The sequence below is a fragment of the Chamaea fasciata genome, unplaced genomic scaffold (genome assembly GCF_029207755.1).
Source record: "Chamaea fasciata isolate MVZ Bird 193981 ecotype frontalis unplaced genomic scaffold, bChaFas1.0.hap1 SCAF_2, whole genome shotgun sequence".
In the NCBI taxonomy this organism is placed as follows: Eukaryota; Metazoa; Chordata; class Aves; order Passeriformes; family Sylviidae; genus Chamaea; species Chamaea fasciata.
In genome coordinates this window covers 92,328,686-92,350,002 of record NW_027094087.1, presented here as the reverse complement: position 1 = coordinate 92,350,002, position 21,317 = coordinate 92,328,686, and the positions used below count along the sequence as shown (strand labels likewise).

Here is a 21,317-nt window from a genome sequence, read left to right as displayed (position 1 = left end):
ACTGGTTTTTACGCAGCTAAATTTTGGACAGCTAATTCCCACATCAAGAGTGCACGATAATTATAAAACTTACAAAAAACATGTTTTATACTGAGGGGATGAAGTTTTTAATTCTGACTTAATACTGACTTACTGTGTGACACAGAGATACTAATTTGAGAACAGAATGCTGCAGGCATTGCTTCTGCCATGAAAACAAGCCAGGGGAAGAGGAGCCAGGGATTTCTGCATTGCAGGAGGAATCCCTGGCCAGTGTATAGGTAAAGTGTTATTTGCAGGCTTTTTAGTTACAATTGCTTCTTCTTGTCAACCAGCATACATACCTATAATGTTATCCCTACATAGTAAACTAGAATTTTTCTGTTTCTGTAAGCATGGAAATAGTAAATATTCAGGAAATGTGTGGTTTGGGTTTTTCTTTCTTTTTTAGTATAACATATCAAGGTCTTTTGAATCCTATTTTGAAATAAACCAATGCATAAATCTCAGATTTTAAAGTAGTATTCTTCTGCTTTAGGATTACCAGAGGAAAATGAATATTCCAGATTGTCAGCCAGCACTACAGCGGGCTCATCGATTCAAAAGCACAGGGAGAGCCACACTAGTCAGGTAAATATTTCATTGATTGCTTGCTAGAACCTCTAAAAGAGAAAAAGATCATAGTAGGCACATAATGAAAGCTGTCTCTTTATTCAAATTTGGCTATTGGCATTGAAAAATGCAGACTTCTCTAACAGGCTTGTATTGAGGTAAAGACAATAATGAATTTAATACCAACTTTTTTTTTCTTTTTTTTTTTTTTTCTTTCCTGGAAGAATAATAATCCTGAAAGGTTCTTATAGTGAATTCAAAGTTTATGAAACATACTGTGTCTAGATGTGAGGATACTGTTTCCAGGCAGGAGATATATCTTTTAACCCTGAGAGGACCAAGATGTTGTCTCTCTCAAGATACTGATTCATTCATACCAGAAATACTTACATGAACCTTGTAGAATGAAATGAATAATTATGTCATACTTTTTTTAATACAAAAGCAATGAAGACTTTGAAAATTGTCTTCACAATTTTTTTACAAATACCAATGAGTAATAAAATCAAAATATTTATCGGTTAAAACAGCAGTAAGTACTAAGGTAATGTGAAGCTTGCGTTGGTTCTCTTAATATTTCTGAGTTAATTTAGAAATTGCAAAAAATAATTAATTTTGATGTGCATTAAATGAGCAAAAAGAGATAAACATTTCCATAAGACATTTTCTTAATTTTTTCTTCAATAGTTTGTATCTACTGTGAAATACTTTACTTTCTAAGTAGCCAATTCTGGCAGGAGGGCATTCAAAAATTTTATTAATACATTGCTTCACTTAAATGGCATTAGTGTATTCTCCTTATGTCTTCAGTGTAGTTTTCTAAAGGGATAGTCCCAAGTAATTTTATTTAACTGAGATGATTGTATGAAATTTACAGTAAAGCTAAATATTGTCCAAAGAGGAAATAAGTTGGAGCTAAGAGGACTTTTCTCAGTAGAAACCTCTCATTAACCAATTTTACAATTTCCAAACTATTTTACCAGGAAGTAAAAGAGGTGCTTATCACATTAGAAGCTACTTGTCTGTGGGAGACAGCTGACATTTCATAATAACAAAACACTGGCCCAAGCCAAATTAAACAAATGTTTTGCCTTTGACACCAGCAGGAGCAAGATTCAACCTTCGACATCATACTCGGTGTTAACAAAACTTTGAAAAAAAATAGGTTTCAACTGGATAAATCTGTGAGCAAACTAGTATGAAAACTTTTACTTTTTGTTTTTCTGCCTTACTGTCAGAGGCATGTAACTACAGCGCTTATTCTGAGCCGAAAAATTGTGCCAAGACAGCACTCAGGACTACACTTATCCCTTGAGTAAGGCTGGCCAGAGCTTACTGGAGGAACATATCCATCTTGCACACACACCTCACCATACCTCCCAGACTTTTAAAAGTGGACTTTGACCCTATTGTGAAAAAAATATTTGTAGTTCTGCTATCTTCAGGTGAGTATCCTGGATGAGGATGTTTTTTAGTTGTCTCTGTTACATTTTTTTATTACATCAACCAAGTACTTATTACGTATGAGAGTGGCCAAAGAGATCTTTCTAGCAAATGAAAAGTCCAAGTCCCTGACACTGCTCCAGTGACAAACCTCACACAGTGAACTGCTTTTGTCCAGAAGCACCTCATAACTCTGTTGCTAATAAGTTTACCTGGGTCAAGACAGTCATGTTCAAATTACTATATCAGTACAGTACAGAGTGAAATAAACTGGATATAGGAGAGCCACTATCTTCATTTTTTTGCAAATGGAAACAGCATTTAAATGTTCTATTTTAGAAGCAAGTTGTTAACCATTTGCAAACCTGTAGGGTTTATTTTTCCAAGAGTACTTGCTGAAACCTGAACACAATTGCATTTCAGTATTTTGAAATGCCACTTTTCAGTCGGTTTTCAGATGTTTTGCCAAAGTGTTTAAGACATTTTTAAAATAAATTCTGTGCTATGTACTTGGAATTACATACAGGGACAATCTTTAAATGCAAGCCGAGTAAGAACTGTGACAAGTTGAGAAAAGAAACCTGTAGTTCTGTGATTTTTGATATAATTCATTTAATGAATAAGCATCTTCCAAAATGGTGTTGCCAAAAGAAAAAGGGAAAAAAGTTCTTCCCAAAGAAAGAAAAAAAAGCCCTTTTAAAAATCTATACTCACAGAGCTGAGAATTCATACTGTGTAAGGCATTCCTCACCATTGCCAAAGCATGGCATATATTTGAAAATGATTTGGTTTAATTACTGTTGACATTTCTTAGCATGCTGTTAGTGACTCTAACAGCGTACAAGCTGATTGTAAAAGTCTTTGCCAGGCTTCCCTGTACTAACCTTATCACTTAAAATAATTCTTGCACAGCTGTATGAAGTAGGACATATTTTTTCACAGGTCTGTGAAGATACTGATTGACTAATTGTTCTAAATAGAAAAATGCAGGTCCTTGGATATCTTGGCAGACACTGTCACTTCAGCTAAAGGAAAGTGGTTCACCAGCTTTCAGGGGCTTCCAGCATTTATGGGTTTTTTAATATCTCCCTGCTAGTTCCTTACTGAAGTGAGGGTTGGTTCATTTCATTTTTGTCACAGGGTCTCAAGGCTCAAATACATTCCATTACATTTAGACATTGTGGCTGTGGTACCATTGTGCTGTCACATCAGGTGCCGATTACCTGCCTCACTGCCTGACACGTCCTGCACACTGCACATCTACAAACACCAGAGATAATTATTCAGGTCAGTGTCTGTCAATATGCAGTATATGGATCAATCTTTCAACAAACTTTTTTGAAAGTAGTTACCAAGCATAAAACATCATCCAGATGATCATCCTAAAATGAAGTCTGCTGAACAAAAATGAAGAAAAAGGTTCACTGTTGGCCATAAAAACTCATTTTCTAAGGAAGTAGTTACATAGAGGGCAATTTTTACTGAATGAAAAAGAAAAAATTTGGAAAATTCAAATTCAAACCAACAAAATATTTCTCATTAGAAAGTTATGGAATAGAATTCTACCTTATTATTTTAGAAAAAGTGGAAGAGTATTAAAGTTTAATTTTTGTCTCCTCAGGAATGAAAGAACATACATCAAAATAAATAAGCATCTTGCATATCAAAAGGACAACTATGGGGTTTTTAAAGTACTACTTTTTCATAGTGTTTTGTGACTTTATAGCTATAGATTTCTAAGTGTTTTTATCAATAGGTTGCAAAATATCACATAAAAACATAAAGAACCTAACATCTGATGTGGCACTGTAAATTTCTCTTCATTCTCTGTGAAGATGAAAATTGAACCAGGAATTTGGGGGTGAAACCAGTTATTAAAAATTTTCATGTACTTTAGTTTGTTCAGACAGTAGATCTTCTGGAAACTGCTAGTAGAGCCACACATTTTCTCTTCCCCAACCCAGAACACTAGCTTCCCCATGTTTTGTGCTTTCTTTGTAAACCAAAACATTCTAGCTAAGGAAATACTCAAAATTGCAAACCAAAAATCTACAGTAGAATGGTACTGCAAGAAGTAATATCCTGATCTACCCTTACAAGAAAACTTTACTCTTAGCACCTGTGCCTCTAACTCAACTTGCAACAGGAAGTGTTTTGGTAGCCTCTTGCTCCCCAAACAGCAGAAAACAAGGATTCTTCCTTTTCCAGGCCTGATTTTAAATTACAGATTAAAAAATATTTCAATAATTATTGTTTCAAATTGCTTCAGTTATTCGTCTAAACAGTTTGGCAGTTCCAAACATGCCTGGATCTGTAGTCTCAAATTCTTATGCCATAATTTCTTTCCAGAGGCAAAAACCTCAACAAAGTGAATGAGATGTTTCTTCTGGTCATTTTTGCCATAAATTTGCTTAGGTAGGAAATTCTGATATGACTAAAAGTCATTTCTATTCTGTCATGCTCTAGGAAGTGATCCCAAAGCATTCTGGCTACTGCACAAATGTTGAAATTTCTTAGCTGGGTCTAAAATCAAAAACCTCCTCTAAAATAAAAAAGCCATATAAAATATTGCTCCTGTGCTCTTTTTCTTTTATACAAAGTATTTCTCAGTTCCTTAACCAGTCCAGTGGGCTCTCTTCAGAATATTTTTAGTGATTCCTCTGTTCTCAACAGCTGCTATGAGTGTCTATGTTTAAAAGACCATAAAGATCATTGAAACATATAAATTCTTTGGAATGTCAGCAACAGCAGCAAGATGAAATACAATCAATAAAAGAAAACCTCTATATTTGTACCTCACACAAAAGCTAAGTGGCCCTGTCTCTTTTTCACAGATCCAGGGCTGTGAGGCTTCTTGGGGGTTTGGGGTTTTTTAATGATACTTTAAAGTTGTTATTACCATTCACTATGAAGTGGGAAGTGGTGTGAGAAAGATGTAGTGGAATCAAGAAAAGAACACCAGCTGAAAGATTCCTTTCTTTCTTATGTGGGCAGCAAGAAGCAACATGGTCTGTCTGTAACAGGATGAGATGGACAACCTGAAGATAATGAACAGATGGGAAGTAAGGGACAGATTAGAGTGATAATAAGCATGTGTGGGGGGCAGGAGTGGGGAGTAAACCAGGCACAGATAGTGAATGATTCTAAGAAGTAAATCTGGAAAAAGCATAAAATAACTGAGAGAGAAGGTAAATTATGAAATGGAATAAGAGATTTGGAAAGACAAAAGATAGAAGAGCCAGAGAGAAGGAATCAACCCAAAGAAATGATGAAAAAAAAAAGCTAAAAGGAAGATAAGAGCAGGAGGGAAAGAACTAAGAACAGAGCAGAGGGTGATGCAGTAAAAAGAGAGGGACTAAGGAGGAAAAAAGTAGAAAGTCTGTATGATGTTCCAGATATTATATTCATCTTCATGCACATATTAATGTGATCTTCTATGTACGATAAAATAAAAATAATTGTAATGATTGCCTACATATGTAGGGTTGCAGTCTGTGCGAGTTAGATCTTACCCATAGTCTCCTGACAATTCAGTTGTCCCAGAAGAAAGGTATAAAATTTTCTTTTAATAGATGTAAAACCTCTGTCCAGTTTAGCTTTGAATGGCTGAATATTAGCTTATTTGTAATCTGATGATGTCACGTGCATTCAATCCTATGGAAATGCTCCCAGAACAAGACACAAATAAACAAGCAGCTTGCCATCCTGGTAGGTTAAGTAATATCAGACATATGACGTACCCTGGTGTAGGATTTTGGGTACCCCCTTCTAAAATATGCTTTATCTGTCATGTGTTCAAAGAGGTGAGATAAAAAAAATATTTTTTCACATATGGTTATATTAGAAATTCTGCAGTCTTATCTCTTTTATTTTGTTTAAACCCCATGGTGCAGATTGGCAGATTGTAGTAATATAGGAGCCAGCATCTGACAATGTTAAATTGGAAATGTCTTTTCATATTCGTGAAGTATGTATTTATTGTTTCATTACAACTTAAGCCATAGCTCTTATTTCATGAAATCTCATTGCTTTCAGCAGCCTCTTGCCTCAGAAAGACCTGCATATTCATTATGGTTTCAAGGGTCTTCTTTGTTCCTACTTGATTTAATATTTGTTGCCAATCACCACTTTTGTTGACTGTTCAAAAGTTTAAAAAAACATGAATAGTCAAGAATGTGTTGCAATCCCCCACCCTTTGTCACAGTTCTAAACGCTGGGCTCTAACATTCATTATTATTGTCTGTCATGTTTGCCTGTTAGCTGGAAATAATCTTTGATCATCCTTGAAGCAAGAAGTGGCAATCAAACAGGTCTGCTGTAACAAAAAAAAGGACTAACACCTTTGTAAACATATAACATGTAAGAGAAGACATAGAATATATTATCGTTGATCTGAATTAGTATATCCCCCTGCATTGTGTTTTGTTTATTGCTTTGACAGTAACACAAAGAATATTCTTTGTAATGTCACACAGAGACAAAAATCAGGTCCTATAACACGTCACTTTATTTTTAGAAGACTTACAGTCAACAGCATGTGCCTTATAGATTAAATGGTATGAGGTAATGCACAGTGTAAATTCATCAGTAAATACATTATCTTCTGTTTATGTTGAAGAGCTCTTGGAGCGCTGATGCCCCTGTGCTAAGGAGGTATAACCCAGATCTGACCGCTGTGACCTCCACAGGTGAAAGTGCAGATCCTCTTCTTTGAACCAGTGGATGTCAGCGCCAGCTCTCTACACATTCCAGGCCCCTTTTCTGTCTCCAGTGCTTCATCCTCGCTGCATTTGCCCCTGGCAAATCAGATTGTAGAAGAGAACGGGACAAAACCTCCTGAGTATCCCCATGCCCTTGCTAAGCTCTGGTGTTTGGATAAAGGGTGTAATGATCCCACTTGGGCTGCCACAATGGCCAGTGGCTCACCTTAAAAGGCTGCTTCAAATGTGAGCTCAACGGGAGTGTGGTCCACCACCCCAATGACAGCACCTGTGGAGAGTGACTTGGAAGTGTCAGGTGTGAGAGGAAATGTATGGGTTCCTCTGCCCTTCATTCTCTTGCTGTCACACACTGCGGCATGAAGATAGCAGAGATTTAGGTTGCTAACAGACCCTAAATTAACTGATGCTTTCCTCTAACATTGTTTGACCATAAGTGTACTACACTTAGTGTAGTGTTTTTATACAACAAAGGATAATACACAACTATAGCAAATACAAGTTGATGGCTTTTGTAATTGCTTTGAAAACATTGTGGCAAACATAGTCCCTATCTAGTCAAATAAAATATCTCCGTTAATGCCATTAAAAGGCAGTGATCAATTAAGTAGCAACATGACTTAGTTTGTCAGAGTTTTTTTTTCTAGATTAGGTGCAAAGCAATATTAGCATTGTTAGGTGAGCTGTTTCAAAAACCTCAGTGGTCAATGGTTTGTTTTCAGAACTCATCTTGAGAAAGACACAGTTGTTGTCTGAACATATTCTTTTTCTCAAGCATCAGGGGCTAAGAGGATGTCTTGAAGGTTTTAGAGTGCATTGCATAATTAGTTTATCTGGAGATAAATATTACCTTAGAGATAATCAGTGTGCCTGATGTGTGCTGTCATATATTATTGAACATTGTCTACCTTGTGCTAGTATTTTCTACCAGATTGCCAGTTACAGTTGTACTCATTATTTGTGTGCTTATTTTATTTTGCAAAGATATATTATCTTTCTTTGATTGGTGAGATACTTCCAGTCTCTATGGAAGATGAATAACATAATTCATTGAAAATATTGTGATATAAATATTGATATATTTTTGATAATATTGATATAACTACTTCACTGAAATATACAAAATTATGGAAGACAGGTCCTGCTTTTGTGACTAAAATCTATTACTTCAAAAAATAAGAATAAAAAAAAAAAATCACTCCAAACCAAATAATCACCTTCCTCCCCTTCAAATAAAAAACCCAAAAACTAAACAAACAAAAAACCAAACAAAAAAATTAAAGAAACCAAATAAATGAAAAACCAAAACAAAAACAACCAAAACAAAAACAAAACAAAACAAAGAAAACAACTATGGGAAACCACAACAGTATGGCAGAAAATCAGACAACTTCCACCTGAAATAGAATTGTAGTTAAATATCCTGCCTGAGGCACAGTATAGATGTGTGTAGCCCAAGATTCTCTTTCTAATAAAAACAAGAAGCATCTGCTACCCAGGGTAAAGTCAGAGATACAAGATGTCCCTTTTGCAAGTGTGTTCTCTCAGTTTTCAGTGGTCTGTGAGGAAGGGCTTCCAGAGGCAGAGTTCATTTAGTAGATTATTATTCTTTCATGAATTCTTCTGGAAAATCCTATCAGAAAGTGAAACTAAGGCAAATAGTGGAATTAATTTTTTAGGATGACGTTTGAGAGCTTTCCAAGTGCCATGTGATAGCAGAGGAACTGGGTAATCAAAGAGACCTGTGTCTGCATGATCTCTGACACAAGACTATCCCGCTTCCAGCATCATTCCACAACTGATGTTTGGAAAGAAATTGAATCTGTCCCTTGAAAAAATGTCCAAGAGATAGCCATAAATTGCTTGTCAGAAGAGAAAACATTTCTGCCTGACTCGTGACAATGCATATTTGTTAATAAATGCTGTCCCTTTTAAATTTTATTTTAAATACAAAGTTATTTTTAAGATTATCCCAAATTTTTATAGGTTAAACAACACTCCTAAAAAAAGCTTTTTCTTTTCATTTAATTAGAAATTTTAACAGAGAGGGAAAAAAATATTTTCCTTTTTAGAAAAAAGAAAATGTATTGTATTTTCTGTTACGGATTTCATTAATGTTTTGCTGGCATACCTCCTCCAGAGAAATTATAGATTTGTACCAGACAGAGCTCCTGTCTTCTTTGTCATTTTTCTCCTTTCCAGTAAACCTATTTGACATCTATTCAGAGCTTTACTTTTGGACATTGTAAAGCTGCTCCAACACGAAGAAAAATCATCAGCAGTTTAAAAGAACAATTAAATAAAATCACTTTATTTTTGTATATCACATATCAAGTTATTACATTCAGTGGGTCTGCTTTTGCAAAAAAAAAAAAATGCCTGTTCCAGCACTCACGTGACAATTACATGATCAGTTTGGATCCCACAATTACATTTCTATTTGAAGATTTTAATTGGAATTTTGAAGCATGTAAGCTCATTTATCACAGCTGTTCTCTGCTCCGTGCTGGGGTCATTCATGGCCAATGCAGGTTTCCCAATCAAACACAAATTTACACATTGATTTGATTTATGTTGAACGCTTACCTGGGTTCTTAACACACTCTTGGCTTACTGTGTGCTTTCCCCTTTTATATTTAAATGAATATTATGTCTGTAAATTACATGTAGGCTAACAGATTTTTAATTTACCTTGATTCAGTAGTTGGTAGAAAAGCAATCCTTGTTTTCTGCTCTTTTTTTAACATAAAAAAACCCAAACATATCTGTTGGTACCTAAAAGGTCAGGATTTTTAGAGAGGTTGCAGTGTACCTGTTCTGTAGTTTGGAAATAAAGTTGTGACATGCATGTTTTGAAAGAGTCAGTGTAGAGGCTTATCAAATTTTAAAAATTAAATTAAGAAGTCATTAAAATGAGTTAGAAACATTTTTGTGAGAGTTACATACAGGTTGAATCAAAATATGTTGCTCTTGCTAATAATTGCATACAGTAAGAAATATTTTCTGACCTACCAAATTAAATGGTGTCTAGTTTTGAAACAAGAGGTGAGAACATCCTTATCATTTTTGTCTTTAAAACTGGGGATCCACAGAAGAACCGTTGCGGTCTGTGAACTGGTTTTGAGGGCTACAATGAAGTTAACTGTGAGTCACCTAATGGCTGAAGTTTATTTGGCTTTCATATTTAGGCAGCCTACAAACTGAAAGAGATTGTAAACAAGGGTTTTGTCAAGGCAGTTTCATTTCTAAAATAATTAGGATAATTTATCATCAGTGTTATACATTTATTACACAATTCACTTTAAATCCTAAAAAAAGTTTAGAAGGGTAAAATCATTGCTCTTCTGAACTCAGCCTTCCCATGGTTTCCATGATGGGACCTCAACTTCACTAATGGAAGAGAAAAATTAGTGGTGTAATAATTAATTGTGAGCATTTACTGGCAGTTACTTTAAAGCATCCACATTGATAAATCTATTGAATAAAACAACTGGAATTATTTCTCCAAACAAAAATTATGAACCAGCCACAAAATGCAAATTTCTCAGGAACACAGGTTTATATGCTTTTGCATGTCTGTAAATTGCTCTGTGATTTTCTGTTGTGCTTATATGTCTATAAGCAGGAATCTTGCTTAAACTTAAAGAATCAACAAAAAAGAACTGTAATAAAACATGAAGTGCTACATTTTTTACAAAGAAAATTATTTATATGTTTTAAATAATAAGTAATTATCATATGTAATTATCAGATGTAATTAAATACTTCATTTCTGGTGAATATTAGTAAAAACATTGCACTCACAAATGAAAAAAATACTAGAGTAGGATACACGTATTTTTTAAAAGGTAAACCTACATTTGGTCAGTGAGGGAGCAAACTGAGGTGAAATACTGAAAAGAATCTACCAATAATAAATCTTTGTTTGTCAGACTGTGTAATGAGCCCTTTAGTCATGGGCTGATGATAGGCATTTGACACACAAACAGAGAATATAATTTCTTTGCTTCTGAATGTTACAAAACATCCTCTGTAAAGTTATAGTGTTTGATCTTTAAATGCAGAATGAATTTCTTGAGATTCAAGAGCCAAATCTCTAAATTACTCAAATTTAATTTTAAATGTGCCAGTTGGTCATTTTATCTGGCATACTTTTTGTCACAATTTATTTAAAACATGAAACCTTTTACTTTCTATAGTTTAAAAATTGCTGAATTTTTAACTTGCATATGAAATAGACTGTAATTAATATATTGACTTACCTTATAGAAACCCATCTTGATTCTAAGGCAAAGTTGAAATCCAGTATGTCTGCTTTAGGCTGTGAAGTGAAATCTAGGCAGAATTTCCGAGCCTAAATCCAGGAGGCAGTTCAGAGCCTTATTTTCCAATGATTATGTAATACACAAATGTGTATAGATAAGATTGTGCTCTAAGACTTTCATAAGTGCCAGCGTATAACCAAAGTGCTCTGTCTCCAGTGGCTTTTTGTGCATTAAAAAGGGTATGCTCTCTGAGGGATTTCCTTTAGCACACTAATCTGACAGCACAAAGGACAGGAGTCCAAGTCCTTCTGCTCTGCACTCAGAGTCCATCCCTTTTTGTTGGGTGTCCTCTCACCGTGTGAGAACGTGCTCTCTTCCTTAACCTGAAAGAACTGTGGTGGGTTGATCCTGCCTGGACACCAAGTGCCCACCAAGCTGCTCTATCACTCCCCCTGCAACAGAACAGGGGGAAAAAAATAAGCTGGTAAAAAATTCATGGGTCAAGATATAGGTAGTTTACTAAAGCAGAATGTGAAGATTGTGCACATGCAAGCAGGAAAGGAAAAAGAAAACAACCAAAAGAAAGATTTTATTCTCAACTTCTGATCAGCAAGAAACATCTGGCCACTTCCTGAGAAGCAGGGCTTCAGCAAATGTGAAGGTTGTTCTGCAAGGCAAACTTTGTAAATAATGGATGTCCCCCCTTCCCCCTCCTTTTTCTTATAGGTGTGCAGATCTCATATGGTATGAAATATCCCTTTGGTCATTTTGGGTTGGCTGGCCTAGTTGTGTCCCCTCCCAAAATGTTGTCCACCCTTAGACTACTGGTCAGGGGGAAATGTTGGAGAGATGGTGCTGAGGCTGTGCCAGCTCTGCTCAGCAGCAGCCAAAACAATGGAGTTTTATCAGCTCCTTTCTAGCTCCCAATGCAAAGAGGAAAATTATTTTCATCTCAGCTGGGATCAACACAAAGTAGCTGAATCCACATCTTCTCATTTCCCAATATGCTCCAACTTCTAGAGAATTATGAAAGTCCTTCCATACACGTGATGAAATCGAGTCATTGGTGTTCTGTCACCAACCAAAATCCCTAATGCCAGAAGGAGAGAATTTGCTTTTACAGCCTGAGAGTTTGGGCTGTGAAGTAGAAAGAATGAATCCTGAAAGCTCCTCCCATTACAAATTTATTTTGTCCATCTTGCCATATTTTGCAGTGGAGAACATAGATCTGGTTTAAATCCTTCAATCCATTGAAGTTTCCAGTTAATAGCTGTAGTAACTCTGCAAATTCTTCTTTTGTATGTGACTTTGATTTAGCTTTTCTTGTTTGCTCATAAAGAGCTCTGGATACTAAACACAGGGATGGTGTTTCCACCCAGTAGCAGAGCTGTTAAATGCCAAGTATTCTCATACTGTTTGTTTTGTGGGTCTAGCCCAAATTCTCTGTTTACCATGTCTGATGGACCATTTGACTTTTGACGAAAATCCTGGTCTACAGTTGTTCTGACTGATATAGTTAGTGGAAGTTGTTTGTTTATTGTCCATTAAAAAGATCAGTAGTCTTAAAGTAATTAACTCCTACACATATCATTCACCCTTCACAAAATACCTGTTCAGGATATAAAATAATAATGAAGAAGCATAGCTTACTGTTTTAGGTTGTCCTTCATGTAAAATTATTCAGCCAACCTTTTCTATAATGAATATGTATAATAGATATTTAGCTCATCGCAGGTCTAATCATAAATGGAAAAGAGAAAAGATATCCTGTTATTCAAATAGATCTAATTAAATTAATTGGTTCATTTAGAGCTCTGCCACATCTTAAGCATTTTCCCGCATTTCATTTTGACTGCTGTTTCATCTCATGTCCTTCGTCTAGGTTGTTTTCCAGTTTATTTACCAGATCAGTTTCACTGTGAATAAATGTTTAAGATATCTTTTCATCCCTGTTTTAGAAAATGTGATAAAATATGTACACTTATTTGTGAACTAGACCAACTTTTGTCCACCATGCACCAGAAAATGGGCTCTAACTGATGACTGCTTGCATAAGCAGGGCCAGTACAATAAAGCTTCTTCAATGCCTATAAGCTATAAACAAGATGCATTTGTCAATTCCATGCCCAGGCAAAATGTGCTCACTTCTCACCTGCACCTATGTGTCTTTATGTTCCTTGAAATGGCAGTAGCAATTCTCTTTTCAAATACTCAGTCCATCTCTCTATCTGACAATTCTTCCAGACTTCATTAGTCACACTATCAAACTTTTGTCACCAGAGCACATCCAATTACACAGTTTCAAAATATCCATTTTTTTATAACTATATTTATCCCTCAGTGTTCAGGCATGTCTTTGATTAATAATCTCTGAAACTCTTTCATGTGAAACTCTTGCCATGACGGTCTAACAAAGCTTGGTTCTTGTGTGTTACAGCATCTCTCTGAGAAGCATGCCTAGTGCAGATTCATGAAGTATTTGAAATTTAGGTACAAATAAGGTGTCCAAATTGGGAAGACTATATTCCAATCTTTGTGTTTCTAAAATGGATTATGCTCATAATTTAAACCCACAAAAAACTACAGAAACTGTCCAGGAGTGGGTAAGATGTGGTGAGTCACAAACTATCCAGCTGTTCTACAGGATAAAGTCACCTGACCTGTCTTTCACATGGTTTCCAAATGAAAACCTTTGTCTTCTAGTCTTCTATAAACCACTGAAAAAAAGAAAAGGTAGTATGGTTTTTTCTCTGATATCCCTCTAGCAATATATGTGAAATACTTCATTTTCATGAGTTGCTGAGATGCCCTTTGTGTAAATGCTGAGATGCATTTTGTGTAAATATAAGAGCAAAGAGATTTTTAATTTTAAAGTGATATGCAATTGAGATATACTTTAATGAAGTCTTTCAAACATTTTCATTTTTCTTCCTTTTTTAAGAAAAATCACAGCTCTAAACTGTTCCTTATTATACGTTTTATTAAGATATATTATAATTTAATGCATTTTTCTTTGAAGTATCAACCAGCCAGAAATTAAGCAAATTCCCTGGACATATTCAGGCACATCCATATAAGGGCTCATTCATTCTCTGGCAACATGTGCATATGAAAGGTCTGACTTGCACAGGACACATTTGAAGTAGCAGTGTAAAGCCTGATAAGCCTCTGTACCCAGCCACTTGCTTTCCATGAAGGAAGAGCAGGAGCCACAGGAATAGCCCACAGGTAGTTCTTCTCCCCCAGGAACCCCATTGTCTATCAGTGACAAAAATGCCCTTTGTGTCACTCAGCTTTCCTTACAACTGGATCTAATCATGTGTGGGGTGTCTCATGAGCACTGCGCAGCATTTCCTTTTTCATAACTAACATGCAGCCATCCCTCATTATGATAAGTAGAAATGCAACCTTAAAGTGAGGCCATTTTGCGAGATGAAATGTGGGCATTTTAGTCATGCCATAAGTGCTTCTTACAGGTGCTCCTGCAGGGTTCTTAAAAAAGAAGGTAACAGGTTAGGGGTTGTGGGCTATTAGATGTTATGATGGGCTTGTTTCGTATTTTCTAGTTAAGCCTCTCCTGCTAGAGAACGCTCCCAAGCCAATCGATCTCAGTACTTGCACCAGGGGCTGCTGTACTGCATAGGTGTCAAGTAAGTCTTAAAGGATGGTGAGATGGACTTCATTGCTTCATGGACTTGTGCTGCCATGAGGGCTTTAAACTGACTTTAACAAAATAAATAATGACTTCAATGGAAGAGTTAAATGGAAGGGAACAGTTTCTTCTAGGTGGATTATGAATCTAGTACAGAACTATGGCTACTTCAGAATGAATTTATAAATAGATTCAGGCCAACTGAAACTACAGGTAAAGTTGTCAATGTATACTCTGGAGGAAGACAGAGACTGGCCCCTGGTGCTCAGGATAACACCTGTCTGACAAGTCACTACTGATTCTAATATGCAACAAAGATAATGGTTTCTTGGTTATGGCTATTTGGATATTTACATGTAGAGGAAAAACCCTGCTACTCCTGCAGCAGCTGTAGGCAGTCTGCTTTGTGTGTTTTAGAGAATTGTTTTAGAGAACTCAATGACACAGGGGAGTTTTTTCTGTTTGATCCATTTTTGGCAGTTGCTTCATACAACTTCAGACATTGTAACTTCAGACTGTGACTTTCAGACATGAGATTGCAAGAAGGCAATTCTAAATCACTAATGTTCTTTATTTTCAGGTTAAAGAGTTTAAAACCTTTTTGGAGGACCAGTTTGCTTCAAACAGGCTTATTTGATTTGTTTTCTTTATCTACCATTATTGTTATTGTTATGTTATCGTTAATATTTTTTCTTACAGGTTATTCATCAGCTTAGACTTTCTGAGAATGAGAGTGTGGCTCTACAAGAGCTTCTAGATTGGAGGAGAAAGCTGTGTGAAGAGAGAGAAGACTGGCAACAAATATTGCACAACACTGAGCAAAGAATCACAGCCCCACCTCCACCCCCTTGTAAGAAGCCGACGCTGCTGAAGAAGGTAGAAGATACCTCCTGCAACAGACTCTCTTCAGGCATATGGGACACCACCATATGATTCAGATGTGTCTTTGCAGACTGTTAGGAATGGAACCATCTAATGACTTAAATCAGCAAGTTTTCTTCCCTTCACAAAATGTGCAGGGATTTTTTACAAGCACTAATTCAATAGCACAGGATGGAGGAGCTGTTTAGATCTGTCATGTGTGTGTGTGTGTACATGTGTGTGTTTGTTCTTTTCATATATATACATGTATACATATATGTGTGCACCAGCAAGTATATATATGTGTGCATGTGTATATTTATATGGAGACAAACTGCACTATAAGTACTTGGTTTGAAAGTACAAAACCGTCACTTAGAGTTCTCCCATGGACAATGAAGAAGCTATGTCAAGCAAATAATGATGGGGAGAAGTGACTGACAGACATTTTGGAGAGATCAGGAGAGTCTGTGTGCACACTGTACAGCTGTTTTATACAGTACAAAAATATGTTTCTTGTTCCCTAGTGAATGGGTTTATTATATTACATGTATACATATATATATATTTCTTTGTAGATGTCTGTGATCCATGGAGATTATTTACATGTTTATTTCTGGTGTTTTATAACTTCATGCAATTGGTGCTGTCGTTCTTTCTTCAAAATACAGGTAATAAATTCAGTACTTGGATTTTTCTTTCATACATCATCTTCAACAGCATACCAAACAGTTTCAACACTGTGTTATTTTTTTCAGAACTGGCAATATCCTTTCTAAAATCCAATCCTGAAATTCTTGCAAAGCTCCTATGTGCAGGAGTGATTTGGTGCTGTTCACAGTCATGAATTAGAGACCATTACTTCTTTTTGATGGACCTGCATTTCTGACGGTGTGAACTGTGAATTTTGAAGTTACATCTCAAATCTTAATTCATTCTGGGCTATGTGAAATAATGAGGCATTCATTTATATTATAAGTGTGGTTTGAAATTCATACCTGATTATGCATAAGGTCAGATGTCAGTGGAAAGATACGTAATGGTAATGAGATATGAAAAATAGGTCTGTGATTTACTGTTACAAGCCAAAAGGCTTTGCAGAGATGGGTATATCAAAGTATTATGTCCTTATTATGGTAGCACAGTGATGCATTTATACTTCAAATTTCATGTAATGAAATGGTTTCAGAAATTGCAGCATTTTAGTTAGTGTACATGAGTTCTGAGCGGTAATGTTAATTTATGAAAAACATACTCCTGGGAAATGGTTAGTTATTGCCCAGTAGTCTTTGAAATACTGCTTTACCACTAAAAGGTGCAATTTATATATATCTTTAAAAGTACTTTTCCTGGGCTGCTTATTTTAAGTTCTTGGAGTATGTAGAGCCAGTGTGGAAACCTTTTCTTGGTTGGTTGTCCCATTCTCTGTTGGAATCAAGGAAAAAGTGTTTCCAGTTTTGCAAGTGGATATAAAACAAATATTTTCAAATATTTGTTTGGTCTAAAATGGTGTGCTCACTCTTGGTTGGAAGTTGGAAAAGGGAAAAGAAATCCATAGGGATGTAGCTTTTTTCATCATGTTTGACAGAAGTTTCCAGCAAGCTGAATAGCAAAAAGCAATCACATGCTTGTTTGTTTATACAAGGAAGCAGCGAAACTCAAATTGTTCCCATGAGTATCTTCAAGCTGTGGGCAGAATTAAGTACCTTCTCTTGCTGAAGATTAAAATAGACATTTTGAGTGGAAAAGGGAAGGGAGACACCAAGGTGGCTCAGAATTTTACCTTGTCACCACTGTTAGCTTCACAGAAGTCCTCTGTGTAAGGTTATCCATTTCTATTTCATGGAGAATGAGGAACCCTAGTCTCCAAATCTTACCTTTGACTGATGTAAACGGCCACAGATAATGACTTTACCCAGGAGGGGCAGGTAACCCCTGTGAGTGAGGTTATGCAGAAAACAACTCTTACCTGCTACACAATTATGTCAAAATGAGGCTGTGCCTGGAAGAACTGAGGTTTCTGGTTTTTTGCTCAGATATAACCTGGGACACAGAAATCCCTTTGTGAGTGCAAAATGAAACAGCTCCAGAACTGGATACAGGAGAGCTAATTAACCTGACCTTGCAGCTATTTTGCTTCCAGGATGCAGGTTGTTATCCCTACATGGCACAGCATCCCTATCCGCAGCCACAATAAGCTCTACCCAGCCAGCCTAGCAGTGCTGAGCACCTCGGTGCACTGAGACGTGCAGACATGCCCTGAGGCTTATCACTCCCCAAATGGGCCTGGCAAACAGCCCTCTCATAAGCTCTAGCATATTGCTAACCCTAATGCTCACTAGCTGACTCGGCCACTGGTAGCAATCAATCCACAGCAGCCTGGAAGTTTAAGACAAGCTATAAAAACTGACTGAGAAGCCAGTTTAGATCATGCCAAAATCCCTGCTGCTGCAGTCACTTAACTATTTGTAAGGTGAGCTTGTGTATCTCCAGATGACACTGTTGTCATTGCTGCACTTGGAATGCGGGAGTACCCAGAGGGGAGAAATTACATTTGGCAAATGGAGTTTAAAATGGGAAACAGTATAAATATACATTATCCTACTTGCAGTCCTTATTAAAAGTTGTGTTAGAACTGTGAGCAGCCTCAGGAGCTTAACTGCAGAAGCTCAAATGAGGTCTTAAGGAACATTTTTGCTACTCTTTCAAAGTCCATATTGTGACCTATTACAGCAGTATGAACAAGTGTCGGAAAAAAAGTATGTAGATTTTCTAGCAGTTTCATCAATACAGTTACATGGGAAAAGCCAGTACACCCCTGTTTCTGGCAATCTGGTTCTACAGACAATAGGCAAAGCAGATTATAGTCCCCTGTGCAGAAGGCTTTCATGTTATTTTTTGCAAGCTTGGGTAAGTATATTTTCTGGGGCTGTTCTTTATTAAAGCGTGTCACCGCAGTGCAATATGACAAATTTAGAAGACTTTTTTTGGTTTGTTTCAATTTTGTTTTTAATTTCAGGTTACATAATGGCTAACTTTTTACTTGGAAAGATTTTTCATGATATTCCATTAAAGTACAGTACTATAGGAATAAAGCACTTGCTTTAAAACACGTTTTAAATATTTCTTTAATGGCAGTAAGACACTCTAGAGTGTGACTTATGATGTCATAATTCACACCTAGTGTGTTCATTGGTCTCTTGGCCTTTGGCCTAACAATGCAGTTGGTAGGGAATTATTATACCATAATTCACACCCCACTGTGTCTTATTGCTTAAATAACCATACCCCCAGAGGTGTCTTAAAGCTACCATTAAAGTTTATATTGTGTATCAAAATGTGTTTACAGGGCTGGGAAAATATACTATTGACATTTTGAAATGTTGAAAAGTAGTTTTAGCAGAACTGTACAGTGCTTGTAAATTAATCTCCCCAGTGGAGTATGCACCAGCCAATTACAGTATTTCTTGAGTATATGAAGTCCTGTCTTGCACGTTAAGAAATAGCTTAGAAATAAAAAAAGCCTTATGAATTTAATATTCTGAAGGGGAAGATTAAACTCTATGGGCATGCTAATGCCCTTAATATCCAGTGAAAAATCTAAAAATATATTTCTATTTGCAATAAAGCAATTTCAGGATGCTGGGATTATCATCAGATAATCACTCCTCCACATTGTGCCTTATTGCTTAATTTTTAATATGTGAAAAAACCGAGACGCCTAACAAATCAATCTGTCCTTCAGCATAAGGTAAGAGGAATCAGTTACATTTTACACTTTAAAAAGTCATTGGTCTTAAAGCCAAGGGAATTGTGAAATCATATTAAGCCACAAAAAGAAGAAAAACAACATCTTTTGGCAGGAGATGTTTTTTAAAGCTTGTATACCTTACTTGTTATTCCTGAAATAGCACTTGGTGTTTTTGAGTTGCTGTAGTTACATTCCTGTTGCAGTTTTTAAGCAAAACTTTGTTTTTAAAAACTGATTTAGACATTCAGAGAAATACATGCACCGATATTTTTCAAAAGAACTGTGTACAGCATGAAGTGATAAGCCTTTTAAAAATTTGTATTGTTTACAAAAAAATAGTATGATTGTTGAGTAAGTGAATTGCATTTACCTTTTTTTTTTGCCAGTGATCCTTTTTTATTCTAAAAGGTTTAATTACTTTCATTAATAACTTTATTATACTGCAGATCCTTTGTGTGTGGGACAAAGAATTTCATTAACTTGTTAAGAAAGCATAATAGATTGTAGCATAGTTCTAAAGTGATAGTAATAGCCATATTAATTGTAGCTTTTAATTCTGCTGTATAGTATTGGCATCCCTAGTAATCCTGTTATTCTTATCTCTATAAAGCCTGCTAATATTTGAAATGCTCTGAGGAACTTTAAGTAAGTTTTGCCATTCACTTGTTAAATAATAAATGTAACTAAACTCTGTACAAATCAGTTTTCCAGAATGGTATTAAACATTTCATGGCTTTGTGTTTTAAATATATAATTTTTAAAAAGAAAACACTACCTGAGCATAACTATTTGACCATAGCTGAACAAAATAGAAGAAAATGCTTTTCTTCCAGTTCTGCTGTTCTCTGTATACTCAGGACTTTCCTTTTCAGAAGAAATAAATAAATCCCAGTTCTGGCTTATACTGTGGCTGTGAGAATTAGATCATTAGCAAAGACTGCCTGTCCTCCCCACTGTGGTTTGGCCTTTTCACCAATCCATGAATGTATGCTGGATCTGGTCAAATCATGCATTCTGCTGTGAAGCGTCATAGGCAAAAGTTCGGTCAAGTAATGATACGACTTTTTGAGAATTTTTGATTTATTACAGTAAACAAAACAACCTCATCTTGAATTAGTTAGACATATTTATTTCAACTTTAATTAGCTTGGTTTGGTGCTCATATATGTAAATAAAGTCCCCTCTTAGCACTTCCATATTTCCTTTCCTGTCAACTAAGCTTAGTTTTCAATCAGACTTTTATGATAAAAAAGAAAATATTCTTAAATGAAATTACAGTATAAAATTTATAATTATATTTTGAATAAAAAATCCTTTAAAATACTGAAATAAAATATTTCAGTATTTCAATATGTTTTTCACCTTTTCTAGCTGAAATTATGTGTTGGATGCAGTCTGAATTTACCCATAATTTCAACCCTTCACAAAGATACATTTTCGTAAATCCACTCTTCTCTGAAAAGACCACAATAATGGATATTTGTTTTGAGATGCAGGAGAATTGCTGAGGTCTTTTGAGTTATCAACAGGGCAAAGTTGACAAGCATGGGTATATTGCTGTCATAGCAATGATCATATGATGGATATTACCTAATGCTTGTGCCCTCACTCTGTTTTATTTGGGCTCTAGCCCCTTCTCAGTCTACCTGGATATGTAGTCACCTGTCTCCTGATACTCATTAGAGCACAGAAAGAAAAGTGCTGAATCTGTCATATACTCTCAGAAAAAGGGGAGAAACATGTTGCAGACTCTTTCTAATCAAAGCTTAATATAAATTACTTACAATTTTCCAAAAATAAGTATTGGAATGCAACCTCCTCTCTGTCCAACTGTGACCAAACCACTAGGCTAGAAAGTTGTGCCAATAAAATAGCCACAGCTATTAAATAAATTTTTATACAGATATAGCTCCTCTGTCTCACAACATGGTTCAACTTGGTGGTCAAGAAATTATTTCAAAACTAGGGGACTTGATTATGTATCCTTTCAGGAAGACAACTCCATGTGGTTTGTTAGAATGAAAACCATCTCTAGA

The 21,317-nt window shown here is 35.9% G+C and overlaps 1 protein-coding gene across 1 annotated transcript in view; it reads left to right on the top strand.

Moving 5' to 3' along the window:
* The window catches only part of MYO16 (myosin XVI), a 365,576-nt gene extending 348,454 nt beyond the window's left edge, over nucleotides 1–17,122 (top strand). Inside the window, exons 34-35 of the mRNA XM_066176778.1 lie at nucleotides 518–609; nucleotides 15,369–17,122. Coding sequence (XP_066032875.1) covers nucleotides 518–609; nucleotides 15,369–15,602 — 326 coding nt within the window. The 3' untranslated portion in view covers nucleotides 15,603–17,122. The remainder of the gene's footprint in view (nucleotides 1–517; nucleotides 610–15,368) is intronic.
* The last annotated feature ends 4,195 nt before the right edge of the window (nucleotides 17,123–21,317 follow it).